A 20,138-nucleotide genomic window follows, 5' to 3' on the forward strand; every position below is an offset into this window, starting at 1 on the left:
ACCACGTGTGTCATAAATATTTCCAAGGGTCAGGGATGTCCTGACAGTAAGCAATGTCCTTACTTGCTGCTAATACGCATTATTGTTAGCAAAGGATAACTTCCCTCCAGTTAGAATAGTATTTTATTTAATACCACGTTTCTTTGTTTTGCTGAAAATTTACTTTCAGCTTTGCTGGGACACGACCAGGAACAGGGATGTTGGCCGCAGCTAATATAAAATTGCTGTTACTTTCAAGGAGGCTTCAGTGCTTGCCTTTCTGTGTATATGGGAATTTTGCAAAGTTAAATTTGTAAGTTTGAGTTGTTTTCATTCTATTTTTTCCAAGTACAAGCCGAGTTTTCAAAATATCAGAGTTTTTACCTTTTTTTTTTTTTTGTCAGTTACACTTAACCTACCCTAAGATGTGAGCCTATGGTTCTTTAATGCTTTTTCATGCTCATCCTATTACAGCTGAATCAATTTGTGTGTCACAATAGTCACAGCATGGACTGATGACTTCCAGTCTCTCTGCCAGCCACACTGCACAAAAGGCATTAATGTTACATATTAAGAAAAAGAATTACAATAGCATTAAGTAATTCACTGAAACCAACATCACTTTTCTAAACAATGAGGATGACTTGCATAACCGCGTGATACAAATAACACTATATACTTAACACATCTGCAGAACATTCGAGCCAAACAGTGTGAAAGAATTCAGCAATAGAAGCACAGGGCACCAGGAAGGAACTTGTCAGAAGGTTTTGTTTCCCGCCTTGAACCCGAAGTATGGTAACTACACCTAGATCAATCCCCGCAGACATTTAACCAATGTGTTCTTAAAGCCCCACAGTTGTGGGTGGATATGTCACACCACTTCCAGACAATGTTTCTGATACTTAAATTTGTTTTACCTTGGTGCAGTTTAAGCCCATAATGTCTAGTTCTAGAAAATGCGGATGCAGAGAACACATTATTTTTTTACTACTGTTTCAGTTTTCTCTTTTAAACACTCATTCCTTCAGACTATCCTTATGGGGAATATTTTCTAATTTTCTGAACCTTCTTATTTCTTTCTGCACATTCCTTACCACTTCTGAGTATCACAGAGGACAAATTCATGTATATCTTATAATTTGTGCTCATTCTGATGTGACCAAATACACTTACTTTTGCACAGTAATATGATATTGTCCAGTCTTGTTCTGTTAGTCTTGTTTTAACTCCCCCTGCAGAACTGTTATCTTAATCATTTTCAATTCCAATATATACTTGGTTGATTATTTCTGCTCTACTTAGAACCTTACACTTTTTCTTACTGAAATGTTTTATTTTTTACGGAAATAATTTCTCTTGTTTGACAAAACAATCCTGAATTCTAATTGCGTCCTGCAAGAGCCTTGTGATCCCCCCAGCTTTGTGCTGTCTACAGATTTAACATGCCCTCTATTTCATCTTAAATGTCGCGAATGAATATGCTGATTGGGATAGACCCCTGCAGAACTGCTCATCTCATCCCTCTGTTTGAATGATTCCTCCTATTTCACTGAGTACTGTTGGCAACTACTCCGAGTGTGGTTTTCTTAGACTGTATTTTGAGTGACAGTTTATGAAATCTTACCAAACTCAGGCTATATGATATGTACTGCTTTTCCCCAACACAGAGAGCTTGCTATCTGGTGATGAATGAAAATTATATTGTTATGACAAGATTTGTTCTTGACAAATCCTGGTAGGCTGCTATTCATGGCTATATTTTCTTCTAGGTGCTTACAAGCAGAATATGTGCTTATTTCCTTCAGGATCCTCTCTGGCGTGAAAAGGTATAGATTTCTTTTATTTGAAAAAGGAGAATAGAGAATGGAAAGGAAATGCTGTAAAATGAATTGATGACAGTTTCCAGACAGAGGAAAAGATAGTTGATTTGATAGATTTGGGACATGCATTTGTTGCATGTGACCGATGACAAAAGGCTTCAGCACTTTAATTCTCTTTTTTTTTTTTTTTTCCCCCTCCTCCTTGTATCTCTGGGAGTTGATCAGAAATACAGCCTGTACACAAAAGTGGTCATTTTCAATTAATGTTTTCCTGTGAGCATTATTAGCCGATGGATAAGCCCTTCCTTCAGTCAATGTCAATAACTTAAACAAGGGTGGGAAATGACTTAAAAGTAGACAATAAAAGACTATGAGGATATTCTGAATTTGTTTCCAGCTCCAAAACTCATACCTGCCCTCTCACCACATATCTTTTTGAAACTAGGTAGAGGAGAGTTTTTCAAGTAAGAGTTCTGGGTATTGCTTGAGTGCTTATAATGAAAAATTACAAGCAAACAGTGCTGTTTTCACTCAGGGACAGTGAAAGAAGAAAATGAAAATGGTCTGGAAAAATATGAGAGCTAAGAAAGAAAAAATATCTTATTATGGAAATGATTAAAGAAGAACTCAAATTATTTCTTTCATATGATAATAAAGCTCATATATGCCTCTCTCAAAGTTTATGTGATGAGCAAAGCCAATACTGAAACTTCCTGAATATTCAAAGTAGACCTAGTGGGGTCCTTTCCAAGTGAACGCTTTTAAATGGATGCATAGATACTTTTCTCAAACACAGAATGGTTCACAAAGGCAGAATCATTTTAGTGAAGTTTATGTCTGATGTTCCATTTCCTGAGAACCCATGTCCCTGGTCTGATTCGACAAATCTGTAAAAGCTCTTGCTTTTCCCTGTTTTTTGCCTTCTCCCAAAATGGCTTCAATAGTTAGCTGGGGAGGCAGGAGGAAATGGGCTTGCTTGTCCAGTGAGGTCTTGAGAGAAATGTTGGAAAAAAGAGTTCTTAGAATCTGAGCTAGATCTTTTGTTTTTCCCCGAGTTTCACGGATCTAGAAACAAGAAAAGGCGTCCCACTGGCTAAGGAATGAGAAAGACGGCTTGTGAAAAGGAGCTTTTGCAGAAAGAACAATAACAGACTGGTGGCCTCTCTAGGTATCAGCAAACTGCTTAGGAGATACGAGCACCTCAGAGGGAAGGGCGGGAATTAGCTAAACTTCTTTACAGCTGGTTGCAATTATTTAGCATTGCAAAGTAATTTGAGATATCTTCACGGCTGAGAAGTAAATTTCGTTTCTGAGAAAATTAAAAGGGTTATACACTCAAAGAACAAAGTGGGAATCGGGCAAATTTGCAAAACAATTAAAGAAAAATGCTTTATATATTTTCAAAACATTATGAGAAAGGAATATAAAAGAGTATGGCAGGGACATAGAAACCCCATAAATCTGCAGAGGATGCAGATAAATGTCATAGTAAGCTGTTTCATAAGTATGTTATTCCTGGTATGTGATTCGGTGGTTTGTTATTTAGCAGCAGCTCTAGTTTTTGAACCATACTATAAGTTTTCCAACTTTCACAGATGAAAAAAAGGACTCATTTCTGAAGAAGACAGAGGAGACCAAGGTTCATGCAACTATGCTAGTAGCGGAGAATGGAACTCCCTTTGAGCAGCAAAGGATTGACGAATATTATTAAAGCTTAATGATATTCTCAGCTATGTTCAATTCCATAATAATAGACACTTTATGATCCTCCTCCATACATATAAGAATCAACAGAACAATTCTACTGCTTATGAGGTTTTGGGAATATGTAGTGGTAAAGAACAGAAGATTGCCAGAAATCAAGAATTCCTTTTGAATTCCCATTGCAAAGAGATCAGTGGAGAAATGGGAGAGGTGTGCATTATTGCAACCTATCCTGTGCAGTGAAAGACTGGGAGGAGCAGAATAGTTAATTGGAGGTAGGTTAGAGTAGATTGCTATAAAGTAGCCTTTGAAACTGGTGCCACGGAGAATGGATTGGTTCAAATCCTTTAATACTGTGAGTTGTTCTTGTTTCAGGTTAGTCTGATTTTAGCGTTGTATTCCTCTTGAGCTTACTACTTGATTACAGTTCTTGACCTGTACCCATCTTATACACATGGTGCATCCTAGTAATGAATGGGTAAAGGATTATTCCTTATGTGTTTTAGGATACGGGAAGTTATTTCTTTGAGCTTATGTAAGGATATTTTTGCTCAATTTAGTGCATGGTAATTAACAGAGACTTAATAAGCAGAGGTTTAAATGAGCAGGGAAGAGAAATTTCATCTTGTCAGCCAGCTTGTTTTTACTTAGAGTTGATGTCACAAAGCTAGCTGGTAGCAAATAAAATGGTGGCAGACTTTTTTGCATTCTCTGCAAATATCTATCTGTGTCTGGGCAGTACACAATATGAAATGTAAAGCTTTGAGGGTGGGTATTTCAGATTTCCTTTTTTTTCTGCCAGAAAGCCTCAAACATTGTGACATTTATCTATAAATTTAGATAATATTTTATTACCAATCCTCAGTAACATTTTAGTAGCTGAATTGAAAAGGGAAATAATTTTGCCTCCTGCCAGCCTGGGGTGAAGATGTGGAAGATATGGATCCTGGCACTGGCATAAAAGACAATTAAAACACTCTGTTAGTACAATATGTGACATGTGTATCCTACGTCCAGAAACCAGTTGGTAAATTGACAGGCTAAACTGGTAGTCTTCTAAGAAAAGTAAGCCTCTGTAATCACATTAATGGACTCTGTCAGTCACCCCATTGTGACTTTTCAATTTGTTGAGCTGTTCCAGCTGGATGTTAACAGGAAGGAATATTAGAGATACTGCATTCCTGCAAGTCTCCTAGAGGAGATGCATGATTGAGATCTGAAAAAAATTCTGCAGCGTGAGCTCAAAAATACTCCTAGATACCAGAAAACTCATACAAAAAGAGGGTATTATGAGTGCATCAGCCTCTTAAGAAGCTTTGATGAACATTCCTAACATTAAAACCAGAGGAAATCAAATCATGATGCATATAGTTGTGTAGAAATCAGATTTCATAAATTTCACTGCTCACAGAACAATTTTACAAGGGACACCCTATGACAAGAGCAAAATTGATGGTGAAGTGTTGAGGACCATACATGAGCGAGTTTCTCAACAGTGGCATGTTTCTGCTTTTTAAATTTTCATAGGGCTTTCCCATGGCTAAAGATTTGGAAAGCCATTAATTTTAAAGATTATTAGGTATGATTGCATGTTTGGCTCTCAAAGACTAATGTTCATTTTGAAAAAGTCCTTTGAATTCTGCTCTTCCTTACATACAACTAATTTAAAAGGTATCTCCACAGACAAGTTCCAGGTAACTGCATTTCAGCACAGTGGCTCACAGACAACGAAGAACTCCGGAACGGCTCCTTGAAACAGCTATTTTTCAGTGGACCACTTTGCAGCATTGGACTGCCTGGAAGATTGTGTCCATCAGGAACTGCTGTGCCTTTGAAATAATTTGTTTCAACAATAGTGCTCTAGTGGTCCTGGTCCTAAAATCTTTCCTGGGTTTCTGCATTGGACACTGTCAGAGAAAGGATATGTTGTAGACGAACCTATAGGATGGGATTTATCTCCTGATTTAAACATCTAATTATATGGTCTATATGTGAATTAAGTTTTTAAGCTCCTGTTATACCCAGTGCAAATCTAGGGCTCATCTCAATTGCCCCCATGTAGGTGTCTAGTGCTATTTCAGATACCTCCAGGTGTCCTGTGTGACCTCCAGTCACCACTCCACACAGGCACAGGTCTTGCACAGGTTCTCCATCATAACTGCCAGGCCCACACATGTCTCATAATAAACTAGGATGCCTCCCATTTCACTTAGCCACTACATGTGAGCCTCTGAGCTGGACCCCTGGTTGATATAGTCAATAGACCCCAGAGAACTATTTTGCTTAGCTTACAATAGAAACCTGTATTTGGCCAGCAGACCATCTAACTCTTCACTGACCTTATTGGGAGCTCAGATATCTTGCCTATATGTGAGCACTAAAGGAGTGATTAAGGTACCTAGACATAGGTGTCTAGTACCATTTAAGATACCCTAGAGAATCAGAGAGATGTACACAGACATGACACAAGACCTGCTGGAGGGTCTCACACCTTTGCAGCACAGGTGGAGGACAGGCAAGCAGCCCTGATGCAGGAGACATCTCTGCATAGACCCCTGGCTCTACTGCTATTTTGCATTCAGCTTCAGGCAACTGAATTGGCAGCTGACTCCCATCCCTTACATATATATATTTGTATACATATATTTATATATGGTACAGATCTTCTCAGTTTGTTTTATATGAAGGGCAAAACCATTAATTGTCTCCTGAGAGGCTGCTCTAGGCAGAGAAGATACTGTATTGTTTATATTGCGCCTTTAATGTTTACATATTTGTTAACTTCATAAATTAAATTGCATGACCAAATGTAAAGATAATTGGCTATGGGGATTTCCAGACCTTAGAAGACAAGACTTCCTCAATTAAAAAAATATTCCATTTGTTGAATCTTTCAGTCTTCTTAATGGATGTATATTACTGGCCTCAGAGATGATTCTTAACTTGTTTTCAAGCCCTGAAAGGCTGTTAAAAATCTTTAGTTGAAACTAACTTTGCAGTTGTTGAGTTATCAGGAAGTGAAAGCAGGTAGGTTTGTCAAAAATGATTCCAGGCACGGAGTCCTATGAAGATGGCCGTACAGGACCACTAATTGTAAAAGGCATAGATTTTTGGACATTTTCTTTTTTTATTTGTATGCTGTCCCTATTCTGATTGTAAACTTTGGTTAGTGCTGTAAAGTAGGGCTCAACAAATATAAAAAGGGGAAAGAAAGCAGCACTAAAAATGTGACTTCTTGAGGAGAAATCCGACTTTTCCACAGACCTCATTTTTGCATTAACCTTCTAAAGATTTTGAAGTATTTTACATTTTTAAAAAATGTTCATTTATTTTAGATTTTCAAATGCTTATTGCAAATCTCCTCGTGGTAGAAAAGTGCTTTCATTTCCTGCATGTGCTGGAAACAAGAAGTGTGGAAAATGCAGCAAAAGCACTTAATCTTTCTGAATCTATAACACTTGAAGTTTAGGTAGAAGTTCAGTTCACCAACTGTCTTTGAACTAAATCTGCATTTGTCATCATCAGTATTTTCATAACTTCTGCAAACTGCTAAAACGGAGGATTAGATTTGCAGCTGGTGTAAGTCATCATCAATAACAGTACCTGCAAGGAATCTGCTTCTGGAAGCTTCTGGAGTCTTTCTTTTCGTAATTGTCACAGGTTTTTCTACGCAGCCACCCACCCTACCTCTGAAGCATATAAACACAGACAATATGGGTTTATTGCCAAGATGTAATGACACTTACATGCAGCTTTTTTTGAAAACAGCCAGCATCCACATAAAACACCACAGAACAATACTTTTGTAAATCCATATCTCCATCTCACGTGCAATTAGTCATCTTCACCTTTATGGTACACCCTTACGTGTTGTTTTCATGTGCCCAAACAATTATATGAAACACTGAACACGGATAGGCTACTATATCTATTTCATCAGTAAACTGAAATATCCCCTACACAGCCTCTCCCATTCATCTCTGTCTATCAATATTCTAAAACCTGTCAGAAAATTCTAATTAATCGATGCCACTGGGGAAAAAATACTCAGCTACCCACTCAGGCAGCTAGGAGTGGGAAGAACCTACTTCATGACCTCACATTGCACTTCAAGGCTGTGTACTTCAAGCCCGACAAAATAGCTTTGCATTGCCTCCTCCATACTCGTTACTAGCTAGACTGTCATTAATCAAAACATTCAGAAAAGGCATTTAGTTCATGAACTTCTGTGGGAGACATTTTCAAAACAAAAATGATGCTTTAATCTCAACAGACGAAGAGCGTTACATAAATGATTGTGACTGATATTTTCCAAAGTTACTGGAGCAAGTGTTTTAAGATAAGAAAAACTACAAGGCATCATGCAGTGCTCATAAAATCTGTTTCTTTCTGCCCCTGCTTCCCGAGCATAAGTCCCAGCTCAGTAACTAGGTGAAAATTCGAAATAACATCTTAGAACAAGAGGTCCAACATCTTTGGAGTTTAAGTCCATTGCAGGCATGCTGGGCCCAAAACATGTATATATTCCCTGATCTTCTCTATGATGACCCACACTGTTACCAGGAGGAGGTACAACCCTGACATAGCAACTTCCCCATGAACACTGTTGGACTGTGGGACAGTGCAGGGCTGGGAAGATGGTATCATCCCACAAGGTCTGGAAGAAGAATAATGGACCAAAGCTGACTGAATGTTCTGCACACACTAAGAGGAGCCTGACTGTGACTGAAGTTGGGCTATGAGTGCAACTCCAGAGAAGAGCACTGGCTTCGTCTCAGAAACCTGTGACTCCTCAAAGGGCAATTTCAAGAAGTAAGAAGATACTGACAGACATGAAAGGGTGATGAGGCCACACGTGGGGAATTTCCTAGGAGACAGGAGCTCTGTCAGACCTGATAGGAGCTCTGTCAGAAGTGCAGGATCTTGGCTGCCAGCATCTCAGGAATGGAGAATGACTCTTTAGGCTCTCTGCTGCTTTCATGCTGTTTCATGACTTTTCACCTTTAGACTTTTTATCTATGTCTGGGAATGCTGCCAGATTGAAGGCACTTTGCCTACAAAGCTCTCTAGTCTTGCTGTCTGTGTCCCTTCCCACATAGTTTATGTGAGTACCTGAACATCCATGAAGCAGACTGCCCCAGTGGCCTCAAACTATACTGTATAACATCCTTGATACGTCCCTCCTCCTGGCTGTTCTCCTACATCCTTTCATTCTCTCCAAAATTATATGGCAACACTGCTAAAAAAATCAGATGTTGAGACATGTTTTGGCATAAGACCAACCATTGTTTATTCTGATCAGGACTCCATGCAGTGGATTCAAGTGAAAGACAACTTGTGCTGTCAACACCTCCTCTTCTCTTCTGACTTCCCCCATTACAAATAATTATCAATCAGATAAATGAATGAAGATTTATAAAATATAACTTTAGCTTGTCACAGCAAAATAAGGTCCTTTTTCTCCCCACCTCCCAAAAAGTCCCAAGATAGCAAGCTTTCCTACTGATCCACCTGGATAACTTTTCCTGTCCAAGAGTTCACAGTGGCTGCTAAAACACTGAGTGGCACATTCCAGAGCAAGCTCTGAGGTGATGGTCTGCCTGTCATCCAGATCAGGAGGCTGGTAAGACCTCCCTGTAGGTTTCTGCTAGTTCTTTCAACACCCAGATGTGGTGTGATGGACTGATGCATACCTGGGAGAAGATGCTGCCACCACACAACCTGGGACCCGGGAACTCCAAAATGTCCTGGATCCTCTTGTTCACACATGGCTAAAATCTCCATGACAAGCATTGTGCATGGGGCACACAGCAGCACTAGGATTTGTTTGGCTGGGTTAGATTCCTGGATTCACATCTGGTGTGTAAAGTATCAGAGCTCTTACATATGCTATGTATGCTCTTACATACCATTTCTGACCTCACCCATGTCTTCCAGATGCCATTTTCCTTATAGCATAAAAGCATATAATCACAACTTGCTGTCCTTACCTCCTACATCAAACTTTCAGTCTCTCATGTTGGTCCTTTCCCTCAGACATAAAGGCTAAAACATACCATCCCTTTGACCCAGCTGCTCAGGAATATCCCAGCTGTAAAGCCTACCATGACCAGAGAGGCTACTAAAAAGGCCCTAAAATATTGACGAAGAAGGGTTGCTCACCCTCCGTCTGGGGAGAATATGGTAACTATCCTTATGCTGTTCCTGAGGGAGTCTCAGAACCTGGTAGTGAATTGAGAAACTTGAATCCACACCTCTGAGAGCAACCCAAGTGGTAGCCTATCAGGTTTGTAAAAGCATGGGAACTATGGGGAGAACTGAAGTGGTGGAAGAGGATTCTGCAAAGTGAATATATCTTAATTTGGGGTGAGTGGACATTTCCAGTTCCACTGTAACCAGGTGGCATTGACAATCCTTACTGTGATCATCTCCATCTTAGCATCATACAATGGTTTGGGTTGGAAGGGACCTTTAAAGATTATCTAGTCCAATCCCATCTTAACTAACTTCTAGCCTTGAAAAGGCAGTAAAAATTCAGGAAGGTGCTGAGATGCTAATTGAGGTATCAGTATCTTCTGCTACTTCCTAACCACATGCTCTTTTTACCCTGTGTCTAGTACCCATATGCAATAGGCTCTTCACCAAGGAGCGTGCTGCATCTCTTTCAGTCCTTTAGAAACATCTATCTGTACCTTTTAAGTTTCATTGATTTGGGTTTTATCTGTTCTAACAAATACTTTTTTTTCCCAATATTTAGACAACACATTGAACTTATCCTTTCTTAAGCCTTTCAGACATTGCCAGGAAAATGCATGAAAACTGGTGATATAAAAGTGTCTGTGCCATGGACTTGTGGTTTTAGAGGCCAACGATGTCTGAAGTCCACACTGAAGAAGCTGAAGGCTGGCTTCCTGATTTGACTTTGACAAGGACCGTGACTGAGTCTGCAGGGGTCAGCAAGCAGCAGAAACAGAGGTTGCAAGTATGAGATGGAGAAATTCAACATGTATAACATACCTAAGCACCACAAGTAGAAGAGAGGGATTTTTCATGAAGTAGTTCATGTTGTGACCTTACTGGTTGTCCCAGGGAAGTGAACAAGCTATGAAAGCTACAGGAGGTGGGTATGTTCTCTTTCCAGCTTCCTAATTCCAGCCCTGTGCCAACAATTTCTTCTTTTCTTTGCACATGGTGTGACAGCACAGCACAGAAAACCAGAGAGGAGTCAAGCTGATCCCAAAGACCTTCTGGCTCCCCTTCAGGAAATGAAATGCACATTTCACAGCATTCTTGCAGAGGTGGAGTTAACTGAAGCAATTCTTACAAAGGTTTCCTAAGCCAGGGCATCAGAGAGTATGCGCTGACTCTTATGCATTGACTGTTCTGATAATGTTGACCAAACAAGAGATGAGAAAAATTTAGGTATCCTGTACCCCGCGAGAACACCCCGGAAATGCAGAGGTGATGTACAAGAAAGTTATGCACTACGGGCAGAAAGATTTTCGTGTTAATAGAGGAAACTGTCTGGACAGTGGACAGGAGACAGGGACAGAAGTCTTACTGAAGACACCACCACCTCTGGGGAACGGTATAAGGGTGACATTTGATCTGTGCATCCGAAGTACCCCCAGACTGAGTAATCTGCTATATAGGAGATTTACCTCCCAAACTGCCTTGATGGCTACTAACTTCTCAGTTCCAAACTGACTGGAGGAAAGTGTTAGGGGCTGGAGTCTGCCAGCTTCCACCTACTTACCAAGACCCTTCCTCTGTGCCCAGCAGTGTTTTCACATTCATTGACTTCCACACCACAGAAGGAATGAACCAGGGACTGTGATCACTTCCCTCCCGTCCTAAAGTTATCCCTCCTCCAGCAATTCCCCTATGTTTGCAAATGCCAGCCTGGCATCAGTATGGTGTTTTTTTCAGGCATCTGCAGAAAGCTGTCCCTAGGGTGTCCACCTATAAAAATACCCACAGTATCACAAGATCAACATCTAATAGTGAACAGGGAGGCATAAAAGCACTACCATGTGCTGTCGCTAGCCAGGCAATGCCTGTAAACATTACACTCAGGTTCCCATGCCCTAAATCTAGACTGGCAGCTAATACAAAGCTACACAGATTCAAGTTTAATAACTGAGACTTCAGCTTCACTTATGTGCTTTGTAGCATCCTTAGAAGACAGCTACACCTCTGCTTCAGTCTTTCGTGAATATACATGCATATGTAGATGGTCAGCCACCCAGCTGGAGATCGATGCCTGAGTTCCTCAAGTAGGAGAGTGTGCTGTGATTTAGATAAAGGTATTTTACTCATTTTTTTTATGCTACCTAACCCCCATCCCATCTGTGTATGCTGCATGGAATGTAAAAAGATAAAAACATTTTCTGCAGATACTAAATTTTAAAGAACAGCTTTTCTTCGCTCACAATTTGGCATTCAACTATCCATCGGGGTAAGCAACAAGTGACTTGGCAGATAATTCAGGACATATGGCTCTGAAGAACTGATAATTTAAAAGTATGAGGACAAGTTTCCTCAGCTCATTCACCTTAACTTGTTACACGTGCTTTAGCAGCTGGTACAGCTAAAAAAGTGTAGAAAATATAATGAAAGTGACAGAATAACCTTTTTTTTTTTTGTATTAATGTATACCACAAAAACCTCACTCACAAACTGAGTAACAGAAGGAGTCAAATACAAATCAAAGCTATTAGACATACATGCCTCAACTGCAGTCACCAGGTGGCATCAGATGTATCCATATACTGATTGTCAGCTTCAAACCACTGTAGCCCATGTGGTCTGGAAAACGCAAAGCACTTTATGTATGGATACTAGGTAGAGCCCAATAGCTGAGTGGTCAGTAGACTACAGAGTTTATATATAACTTTAACAAGATCTCACTTTTGGTTTTTGGTTTTGTTTTGTTGAGGAGGAAGTATTAAAGAGCAAGATTCAATGGCATCTCCTAATTTTGAGGATATTGGTTGGAAAACTTTTCCAAAAATGCAAAAAAATGTATTATTTTAACTAAATGCATTGATTCTTGGTCAAAATAAATGTATTTTTATATTTTTCCCTTTTCCTTTTAAACACTGAAACGTTTAAAGAATTAAATTTTGGAGAAAAATCAGTTCTTTCAAAAGATACATTTCAGCTCTCCCAAAGAATTGTAGCTTTCTGTTGATACAGAAGGACATTTTTTTTCTGGCTTTCTGAAATTGTCAGTGAGATCTTGAATGATGTCAGAAATCCTATGCTTAAAAATTCCTTTGTTTTACTAATATAATTACATTATTGTATGAGGGTGAAGCTGAAATTAGCTACGCATCGTACCTAGTATATTAACTTGTTAATATAAAAAAAGTGAGAACTATTTCATTTACTTGTAAATCATAAGTCACATCAGTTTTTTTCTGCATTTGAACATTCATAACTTTCATCACTAATGAAATATTTGGGAATCTAAACTGTTTCTTGAGCTTGGCAGTATTTAGCACATGCATTTCTGTTATTCCTTATTATCTGTCTCCTCTGAGAATAACTTTTCATCAGGGGCAAATAAAACACAGCAAAAGGGTGAAATCTTGACCTCACTGAATCAATGGCAAGACTCCCAGTAACTTCAAGGGGCCAGGATTTTACCACACATGACCAGCTTTATACAAAGAAGGAAAACCAAACAGGCAAAGATAACATGTTATTAAACGCACCGAGTCTGAAAATGAATCATCATCTAAATAATATGGCGAATGTTTACAAATAACAATAATCAAGAAACTCAAGTTGCAGTTTGAAACAGAGTTTCAAAATGAACTTGATTCTTCAGGGAAAAAAATGTATCTTTCTGTCTAAACACTGAAAATATAAATTTTAGTATATAATTCTAAGCCTTCAGATTTTATATCTTTAGTCTGTTGTAATGATTTTTCAGCCAGCAAGTACTTTTCATTATATTAAATACATACAATTGTATCTGCATCATTCCAGCGTTACTGCAAAAATGTAATCCACATTTACATTCTCTTCATCATGACCTGTTCCTAAAAATGAACCAATGTGATTATCTATGCATACGACACCCAGAGAAGCTTAATGGCTGTTGGGGTCCCTACTGCAAACAATGGCATACACGTGTAAATAGTCTATTTGTTTAAAGACCATTTTTGCAAGCACTGGCTTGCAAGCAATATTTGCGTTTGCAATGGACAAGCCTAGCCTTGCACAGATACAAAAGGAAATGTCTCTGCTCAAATGATTCATGATTATCCTTCATGCTTTACAGTAATGGGAAGACCCTCAGCAAGTGCACCCAGGGAAACCAAGGAAGAGAAGGAGAAGCAGCGCTCTTCATACCAACCAGCAGTGGACTATGGCACTGAAACAACATGCTTAAGCTCCAGACCAGAGAGCTAACCTCTAGTTTGGAGCAAAACAGTTTGTGGCTAGTTTAACACTGTAGTATCCACGCAAAAAGTAAGCCTATCTTTTGTCTGCTACGGCATGAAGCTCACCTAAGCCAAGTTTTACTATTTGTATTCAAGTGTTTCCATTCCAGCAGCTGCAGCACGTACCATAACATAGTCCTGAAAGTCTAAAGAAGAGCCTGAAATTTAGGCACCTAGTGTAAGATAAATTTGTAGCCTCTCTCTCTAGTTAGTCCAAAAAGTGGTTTATGCTGTCTTAAGACAAGTAACTGAGAAAGACACCATGAGTTGCTCTCCAGGGATCTCCATTTTTCTCCACTGGTAAGGGGAGCCCAGGCAGCCAGATCATAGATGAGACACAGCTTTGGATGGCTACCATCAAGTGAGACAAACTCCCCTCTGCAAATAGCAACTTCCACTATAGTTGCCTCTGGAGAGGCAACTATATATGGCTGGAGAATGGAGACACAGGTGGTTTAACTGGCTTGGCACAGGGCCGTGCACTGAGCCTTCTGAGTTCCAGTATATTGCATTGAGAAATTCCCACACCTTGTATTCTCATCTGCACTATCTCTTGAGAAATAATGAAACAAGGCAAACATAAAGTGAACCTAGTTTTCTTCCCTTTCTCTGACATATATCTGTTGTCGTTACAAAGAAGCTCTGCTTTTACTTTCTAGAACACGGTGCAGACACACACATTTGTACAAAGACCTACTATATTTCTTCTTTCCATAACAAAAAAAGCACAGAATTCATGTTATTTCATCAGCAAAAATTATACTCTTTACTTATTATCTGCAATTCTATCCATAGCAAGTACATTATACTGTAATTAAAATATATTGTATGCATTATCTGTGAAAGGGCTGTAATCATACTAGTCATTGAAATACATTAATACTGTACCTATAATACATTAAAATTTAAATAGATGAAAATACAATGCAATATTGTAACTACTTTTATTTTTTTTCTTGCTGGAAAAGTCCTAGGAATATCAGAATTCATAGGCTACATTATCCTGTCTCCATTAGTTTCTTAAACTGAGGAGGATACGCAAAAGGCAAGCTACTTCCTAGAGACAGAATCATAGACTTATAGAATGGTTTGGGTTGGAAGGGACCTCAAAGATCCAACCCCCCTGCCATGGGCACGTCTCAAGGCAGTGCAAGCGGAAGCACAATAGGTATCACATTCATCATGAATGAGACTGTATGTAATGATTTTTTCCTTTGAGAGAAGACAGGGAGAAAGGGAGAGGAGTTTGTGCCTTTTTAGCTGTAATGGATGGATGGGTGGCTACTGGAGACAGGGCTTAAATTCTGATTAATTTGGTCATGTCTCCCCATGTTGCCTTGCTGACTTGGGTGATGGTGACCTCCACATGGAGGGGTTGAAACCTTCATTGCCTTTAAACAGAGTTTTGTAATTAATTCAAAGGGACCACATCTTACCACTACTATTCTCTTTGGAATGATTTGCGTCTTTGAATGATTAAGGATTTCCCACTAATATTTGCAGGAATAATGTTATCATATTGGAGGTCTCACATGCAGAACCTAACTGTTTTATCAACTTCTAGATTTTCCTGAGTGAGTTTATAACGGACGCAAAGCTCTAACCTGAAGAAGTTTGACTTTTCTTACTGCACATTCTTCCAAGAAGGGGGTTTTGTCCATGATCTGTTAAATGTGAGCCCACTTCCTGCTTTATATATAGAAAGCAGTTAATAATTCACTTAGCTGTAAGCACAAAACCTTGTTATTCAGGCTGTAGGTTAGAAGGATGCAGGAAGTTTTTACCCTTTCTTATTGGAAGCTAGATCTCATATGACCTAACCACATTAAACCTAAAGCCTTGTGGGCCTGTGCAGATTTGACTGAATGACAGAGATGACCTTGACAGGCTCAAGAAGTGGGCACCATGTGAACATCATAAAGTTCAAGATGGCCAAATGCAAGGTCCTGCACCTGAGTCGGGGAAACCCCTGGTATCAATACAGGCTGGGGGATGAAGGGATTGAGAGCAGCCCTGCCAAAAAGGACTTGAGGATACTGGTGGATGAAAAATTGGACATAAGCAGGCAATGTGGACTGCAGCCCAGAAGGCCAAGGGTATCCTATGCTGCACAACAAGAAGCATGGCCAGCAGGTCAAGGGAGGTGATTTTCCCCCTCTATTCTGCTCTTGTGAGACCCCACCTGGAGTACTGCGTCCAACTCTGGGGTCCCTAGCACAAGACAGACACGAACCTGTTGGAGCAGGTCCAGAGGAAGGCCATGAAGATGATCAGAGGAACACCTGGAGCATCTGGAACACCTCTCTTATGAGGACAGGCTGAGAGTGCTGGGGTTGTTTAGCCTGGGTAAGAGAAGGCTCTGGGGAGACCTTATGGCAGCCTCTCATTATATATAGGGGGCTTATGAAAAAGATGAAACCAAGGCCTCTAGTGACAGAACAATGGGCAACTGTTTTAAACTGGAAGAAGGTAGGTTTAGATTTAACAGAAGGGTGTTGATACACTGGAACAGGTTGCCCGAAGAAGTTGTGGATATGCCATCCCTGGAGGTGTTCAAGGCCAGGTTGGATGGGGCTTTGTGCAAAGTGCTCCAGTGAAAGACATCCCTGTCCATGGCAGGGAGGTTAGACTAGATGATCTTTTCACGTGCCTTCTGAACCAAACTATTTTATGATTCTGTGATGTCTAAACACATACAAATGCAATGCACACAGCATCAAAGTAATTGTTTTTTTGATTTTAAATACTTGCGTACAAGGATGATGGTTGGTTTTGTTTTTCTTTTTGCTTACTCCCCTTGCACAATTATCTTTTCATTAGAGCAGACGATAAACCTAGAGAAAATCCTGCACATACCTGTTTCTCCCCACTGGGCTTCTTGTGGTTTAACAGCAGCTCCACGGCACCAACTACCTCCTTTCGTATGGCATGCAACAGAGCGTCTCCCACATATACATTAAAACTTAAGAGCAGCTCAATGAGCTCAAGGTTCTCATTTTCAATTGCAATAAGGAGTGCAGTTCTTCCCAGGGGATCAATGCAATTAATATTGATCTTGAAATAAATTTCTGCTTCCTCCAAAGCTTTCTTTACACTGGCATAATCTCCTTTCTCCACAGCGTTCAGATAGGCTTTCTCTGAAGGAGACAGTTCAGATTCTGCCCGTACAATACGAAGAGGGATACGATCTCTGTAGGGAGCACTGACACTTCTTTTGTAGTAGAACTGTGCCATATTTTATGCCATTCTAATACTTTGTCTCTGCAATATGAAAAGAAAGATTAAATCAATAAATATATTTTGGGGGTACAGTGCACCAAATTAATATTTGCAATATATAAGCATTTAAAACTCATACTAAAAAGTGATGTTGAAACAAGTACAAATGGTCTCTATCAACAGAACTTGTAAGATCACCAGCAAAACCTGGAAACCAAAACATATGACCAAGTTGTTGAAACTTACCAAGTCAAAGCATATCTGTCAGCATACCATTTGCTTGAATGTATTCCTGAAACTTGCGGCAAGCGTGAGGTGGTATGATGCAATGTACTTTGCACCAAATGTGTAGTTCCACTTCATACTTAATTTCTTCATTAAGTTCCACTACCTTGTGTTTCCCAGTTTAAGAGTATGCTCATACACAGTTGCTGCTTCTCAGTAGACTACGGGGCATTACACCTTTTAAGCTCGAATGTGATAGTGGTTATGTCACTTAGAGATTGGTTCAGTTGCCCATCTAAGGTACCAATGCCTCTTTGAGATGCACCAGTTGTCTCATCTGTGCTCCAGCATGGCTTGGGTCTTTCACAAGGCCTATGCACATCTGGTACCTCCTTGCAAATGTCTCTTAAATCCTACAGGCATTTCCAACAAGCACATACTAATGTATAAATTAGAATTCAGAGCCTAAAAGGAAAAACAGAATCCTATGAGATAAATTCCCAAGGACTAATAGATAATAATCATGGTTTTGATTCTGAACTATTCATTTCTAAACTAGAATTAATACTGAAACAATGCAACTATAAAACAACTCTGAAGTCTTACATATAATAAAGCATTTAATGCCTCTGCTTTTACTCTGTATACTTTGTGCAAGGACTTTGGAAAAACAATTCCTTCTAACAGGATGATTTTCTCTTGGCTCAATCTTCTACCAACAAAAAAAAAAAAAAAAAAAAAGAAAAAAAAGAAAAGAGAGAAGAGGAAAGAGAAAAAATTGACTTCAAAGAACATGATACACAAAAAATATTTCCTTCTGCAGTTCAATTAGAAGTTGAACAGCTTATTAGTCAAAGAACTGTAGCTTCTTGTCATTTTCTCAGCTGACAATGCAATTTACAGTAACCCACTGCCTTTTGCTCTATTTCCTTCAAGCATTAAAAAAAAAGAAATATCTCTGTTAAGATCCTAATTTGGCAAAGATAATATGTATTTTTATTATTGTGAGGTTTTGATTCATCAAAAATTTCACTAAACAGTGTGAGGAACACAGTAATTCATTTGTTCAAGTGTCCTTATGCAGTGCGATGAGCGGTAAATACAAAGGCTCTTACTAAATTGTTTCTTTGTTTTGCAGAGCAGATCAACAGGGCTTGAGGCAGGCAGGAGACAGCAAAGGAGACACATTAGAAAGAATTCCCCTCCTGATTCACGTACAGGACCTGAACAATTGCAATCTTTTGCAAGATGTTTCCCAGTTCCCCCTCCATGATGGTAACAGTCTGCAGTCTGGGCTACGAGAGGTTGCACAGGCTGTGGATTATGTTCTGTTAATCTCACTCTAAGTAAAATAAAGTACATATCCTTTGCACAGTTTTGTACCCCTGGAACAACCCCCTTTGAACACCTGGAACCCCTATCACATTCTTATTGTTAGTGCACTGTGTTTTACCAGTTTCCTTTCACTCTTGCTTTTCAAATTGCAAGTTCAATTCAAGAAGAAGAAAGTGTCATGTATGTTCAGCTCCAAATTAACAAGACTTAAATGTTGATGTTCACAAGCAGGTATCTACAAGAAAAGTAGGCTGCTATACTCCCATTACGGCCATGGAGATTTAGGGCTCCATTCCACTGCTCTCAAATTGTCATCTGGTGCTGGATGCTGAAGGGCACCCCCCCAGGATCCAGCTGCCGCTTCAGAATGACTCATGTCTCACAAGGGGTCCGTTTCCTATCTGTCTGGGTTAACCCACAACAATACACAAACATTGTTCAGTTTCTTAATACCTACCAAGAGTTCCTCAAGACCCCTGGAGAAAACTGAGTGACTGCAACTGGGAGGTTATTGCTAAAAGCTCCTCCCTCTTGAAAGCACAGGAATGAATACACGGACCATTGTCTCCCCATTTATTGGCAGTTAAATCAGCAATTAGCTTGGATCAATGAAACTGGGCATCACAGAGATGCTTATGGTAGAAGAAGAGTACAGCAATTTACATATGGGATCTATTATGATTTCATTAGGATGATTCTGGTTGGGTTTTTTTCTTTGTTTTTATGATAAATTTGGGGAAGGTCTGTTACTGCTTCATTGTGAGCCTTAAGAAAAGCACTTGCTGGAACCTTTTGTATTTATCTCTTCATGACTCTTGAATGGGTAAAATTAGATCTAAACTTAGTTTGTCTCTTTCAGAAGAGACACCTTAAACACACATTGTCATTCTTCTAAACAGCTGTCCTCTGCTAGTTTTTCTCTCTTGCCTGTACCACTTCCTGAAAATAATCAGCCATGAGTAAAGTTTCGTCATAACTAAAAATAAATGTTTATATGCAATCAGAAAGCAGAGACTGATTGTTGATACAGTGCACTCCTGGAAGATGACATATACATCAAAGATATAGTTCATGGTTGTTTACAAAAATAAAACATTTATTTTCATTTTATCTACAGGTAGATAGTGTTGCATGACAACTGATAATGTGCTGTTGCATGTAAATGTATGCATATGACAGATTTACATGGGAACACCACGAGAGCTGTAAGAGCCAGGAGTAGCCAGCAGCGGTAAGGAAGTCCCCATTTGCTTTGACTTCCTCTTCAGGAACAAGAGCCTAAAGAAACAAGAGGTCCAGTACAGAAGAAAAGAAACAATTTATGGTGCAAAACTTAGAAAAAGTGGAATTATAGTTTCCACAAAGTCCATGCACCTGAGACATAATAAAAATATTTCAG

General features: G+C 39.4%; 1 protein-coding gene across 1 annotated transcript in view; it reads right to left on the reverse strand.

Moving 5' to 3' along the window:
- Positions 1-20,138, reverse strand: part of TRPC4 (transient receptor potential cation channel subfamily C member 4) — a 161,685-nt gene that overhangs the window by 84,333 nt on the left and 57,214 nt on the right. The window contains exon 2 of the mRNA XM_063333196.1: positions 16,817-17,221. Coding sequence (XP_063189266.1) covers positions 16,817-17,194 — 378 coding nt within the window. The 5' untranslated portion in view covers positions 17,195-17,221. The remainder of the gene's footprint in view (positions 1-16,816; positions 17,222-20,138) is intronic.

The sequence above is a fragment of the Chroicocephalus ridibundus genome, chromosome 1, assembly GCF_963924245.1.
Source record: "Chroicocephalus ridibundus chromosome 1, bChrRid1.1, whole genome shotgun sequence".
Taxonomy (NCBI): domain Eukaryota; kingdom Metazoa; phylum Chordata; class Aves; order Charadriiformes; family Laridae; genus Chroicocephalus; species Chroicocephalus ridibundus.